The 4095-nt window shown below is 45.0% G+C and overlaps 1 protein-coding gene across 1 annotated transcript; it reads right to left on the minus strand.

Moving 5' to 3' along the window:
* Positions 1-209: 209 nt before the first annotated feature.
* On the minus strand, positions 210-1859 carry LOC126703314 (uncharacterized). The gene is made up of 4 exons (XM_050402280.1): positions 1694-1859; positions 1434-1613; positions 963-1360; positions 210-879 (listed from the first exon to the last, which is right to left on the minus strand). The coding sequence occupies exons 1-4, from the start codon at positions 1758-1760 to the stop codon at positions 346-348; spliced, it is 1179 nt and encodes a 392-aa protein (XP_050258237.1). The 5' UTR covers positions 1761-1859; the 3' UTR covers positions 210-345.
* Positions 1860-4095: the final 2236 nt, after the last annotated feature.

Genomic DNA, 4095 nt, shown 5'->3' on the forward strand with positions numbered 1-4095 from the left:
GCATGTACGCAAAGTGGACGGACCACTAGCAACGTCAATTTTTATAAGTCCGTTCAAAAGTGTCATACAACACCACAGAATGAACGGATCCCCAATTGTAAGTGCTCAATAAAAAAAAAATAAGTCCTCAATATGGACGGACAAACAAAATATTCTCACAAAAATACTCCCTCAAGAAGGTAGACGGAGCTTTAAACAGAGTACCAAACAATTATAAAAAGCATATGTGAACTTTAAGCCAAAAGCCCCAAAGGCAAATGTTTAATACAATTAAAAAGGACGGATTGTCTTAAAAAATGAATAAAAAAGAGGGACGGATTGTTCACAAAATAAAGTACATAGGCATCAATCTTTCTTTTCTTCAGCAACTGGGACATCCTTCGACGGGGCGGACTCTCCGTCTCCTTGAGCAGCACCGTCGCCAAAAAGGTCCTCCGTGTTTTCGGAGGCGACGGGGAGGGCAGAAGTCTGGGCTTGGTCCTCAAGTTTGACCATTGTCAAGTCCAGCTCTGGATAAGCCTTCTTGACTTGACGGAGGGAATCATCGAAGCCTTGGAGGAAGGAGTCCGACAGCTCACTCAAACAGGACTCCGAGCATCGGTATTCCTCGACGGCTGCCACTTTAGCCTGACGGAGATCTTCTTTCAGTTGTTTGATCTCAGCCTCTTTATTCTCTATGACCGTCAGCGAAGTGGCCGTCTTCTCCTCCAGCTCCTTCCTCGCCTGCTCAGAAAGCTCCAGCTTCTTCTCCATCTTGGACCTCCATCTCTGAAGTTGTCCGAGCTCTTCCTCCGTCTGCTGCGCCTTCGCGCGCACCCGGTCCAAGGTACTCTCACGGTTGAGACACCGGTCAAGTAGTCCCTTCATCATGACCAAGGACTGCAAATAGACAAGAGACCGTCACATAATGTAGGTAACAAGAAGAAAGAAAAATAAAAACTTATTTGACAAACATAACCAACCTGAGCGACGGAGAAGAGGCCCGTCTCCCCCATGGCCTCCGTCGAATGGTTTCCCAGGTCTTCATAGTCTTCTGCCGTGATGATGGACGACAGCTTCTCCAATGCATACTTGGAGTCATCACGGAGAAGGGAAGGAGGTCTCTCTTGCTTACCCTCTGGGGCCGTCATCAGTCCTTTACCCGTCCCCTTCTTAGCTGGGGTGACGGTCTTGACACCCTCTGCCATCAAACCAACCACGGGCTCAAGGGAGACTTTTGGTTGCTTAAACGGACGGTCAGATTTTGATGTTGGTTTCCTCTTAGGTGCTGAAGCCGACACCTTAGGAACCACCTCGCCGGATTCCCTCTTCTTGACGGCTTGGGATTTGATCAAAGCTCTCCTTTTTGCGTCATCCATCTCTGCAAATAATGACGGATGAAATTAAAACTACGTAAGGGCAGTTAGATGACAAAGTAAAGTTGACGGGCTTACGTTTATGAACTCGTTCGTCGTATCTAATTGCTTCTTGGGTGGGCTCAGGACCGTCACAGTACCAATGTATGGTCCTTGGGTTCACCAACTTAGCCCAAGTCCTTTCCTCCGGCGTAGTTTTCCTGCAAATCTTTTCAAGGAAACTAAACTCCTCAAGGCTGACTTGTGGGCGCCGTCTACCTGCAGAGAAAGGTGATCAAGATATAGACATAAAAATGGACGGATATGAATAGCAGTATAAAATTAAGACGGATGCATACGTGTCTGATTTATTACTGCCCAAGTTGTGTCGACGGGCATGTACTCCGTCTCCCCTGGATGGTTCATCCATCTGTCACCCTCCAGGAAGAAGTACCGACTCTTCCAGTCTCTATTTGAGTCTGGGGTCTCAAAAATCACCTTCAACAAGGAGCTCCGACTAGCAAAACTGTACATCCCCCTTGATCAGGAAATCTCGTCTGGACGGTAACAGTGAAGAAATTCACGGACCGTCAATTTCCTTTCCCCGTTCGACATTGCACCGTAAAGAATCTCCATGGCTATGAAGACCCTCCAGGCGTTAGGGGATATCTGGGTGACGGACAACCCCAGATACTGTAAGAGTTCCCTATGAAGTGTAGAAAGCGGGAATCGAAGTCCAGCCTTCAACGCCTGCTCGTACACTCCGACACCGTCTACCCCCTCATAGTAACACTTCTCCGACACATGTGGTAGACGGATGGAAACATAGTCAGGGATTTGAAAGTTGGTTCTGAAGGTGCTGAAGTGTTTTTCTCTAATGACGGATGTAAACCTATGCACCGTCCACTCTGGTAACATAATGAACTGCCTTAGTCCATCAGCACCTACGACGGACTCCAGTGCTCGATCCCCGTCATCGTCGGAACCATCTACTTCAACTATCTCCACATCCTCATCTGTTGAGGATGAAGAGGAGGCAGACGGACTCCTACTTTCGCCGGGGCTCTCTTGGTCTTTATGACCGGACGGGTATACATCCTCGTATTCCGTCCCATCACGAACCACCGACTGGTTACTTGACGCACTAGACATTTCCTACAATTGACAATAAAACCTAAGACTGACGGGTTTGAAAGTGTTGACGGGTATGGAAAGCCTAACAACAATGCATGGACAAAAATGTAACTTGACTATAGTAAATTAGAAGCACTTACCGAACTTAGCAGAGGATAGGTGACGGTTGGTGTAATCAGCAAATATTCGTCCTCGACGGATTTCTCTGACAAGGTTGACGGCTTCGCTCTGACAAATGTTTTCTGAGTGAAAATTGAAAAATGAAAGAGTGAGGCGCCTTATATATATAGGAAGTGCACGGAAGACGAAGCGACGCTTCGATCCTATACAACGACCATTCAGAGAGTGACACGTGGCATGCTTAATAAATGCTGACAACCTGTCAGTACGTACCAACAGATTTGTACCCGTCATGTAACCGTCAACTTGATGATTCTTCCTTTGAAGAGTTGATCCATCTGGGACCGTCATCCTATTCTGCATGAATCCGTCATAGCCATACATAAGGACCGTCACCCCATTGATCCTTTGTCCTTAAAGATGACGGATCATTGGGGTGAAGGGGGCAACTGAAGATGATAAAATATTGGGCATGATGGGCTTACTTTAATGGGCCTGACGGATTGGGTCTCTTGGGCCTGCGTAAGTATGGTCCCAGCTTTGAAGGCCCATCACTGCTGACGCAGCGAGGGCCCATGATCCGGAAATGGGAATCCTTGCTCACCACGTTTGGAAGAATTGGGAATAGAGTCCCACATTGAAAAGATGTGGAAACCAAAAAGGGAAAGTCAACCCCTTATCACTATAAAAAGGCGTAATACCCACAGAAACCGAGGTATGCTTTTATGAACCCTCTCTAACGCACTAAGTAAAACAAAGGAATTCTAACTTGACCGTCGGAGAGCCTTCGGCCGGCACCACACCGGTGCTTCTCTGAAGGATTCTTTTGTTTGTTTCGTCGTGCAGGTTCGATTCGAGTCGCGAGTACGGTGTGACCCATTGGTGACGGTTTTCGACGTCATCACAAAGTATAAAATGAAAGTGTTCCTGTGGTTGATTTGGGTGAAGGTAAAATTGAAAACATCATCACACAATCTGCTGTCATTCATATGCTAGCAGAATGTGCTGCACTTCAGTGGTTTGAAAGTTGGGGAACCAAGAGATTATTTGAGCTCAGACTTCCAGTGATGACACCAAATCGTATTATCAAGGTGTATTTCTCTTCTCAGTTTATGTTTGTGATACTAAGTTTGTTATGTTCATTCTCACTGCATAATGATTAACCTTTGCTTGTAAAGCCATAATTATACAAAGTTTTTATGCATTAAGAGATCAATCTTAAAACATACATCTATATTTGGAATTGGAAGTTACATTTATTTTAAGGCATTTTTGCCTTTAAGTTATATAAATTGCGAGGATTTTAAAAACAGATAAATGTAACTAGATTAAATAGAAATTGTTGTGTGCTTTGTTAGTGTTTATTATGGTGTGTTAGCTCTATATACATTCTTGGGATGGTGTGTTAGCTCAATATGCATTCTTGTCCCATAACTTGCACTTTTCATAAAATAAATAAATTGTGAGGATTTTCAATTTTATTTTTGTCCTGACTTGGTCTACAAAA

The sequence above is a fragment of the Quercus robur genome, chromosome 10 (genome assembly GCF_932294415.1).
Source record: "Quercus robur chromosome 10, dhQueRobu3.1, whole genome shotgun sequence".
NCBI lineage: Eukaryota > Viridiplantae > Streptophyta > Magnoliopsida > Fagales > Fagaceae > Quercus > Quercus robur.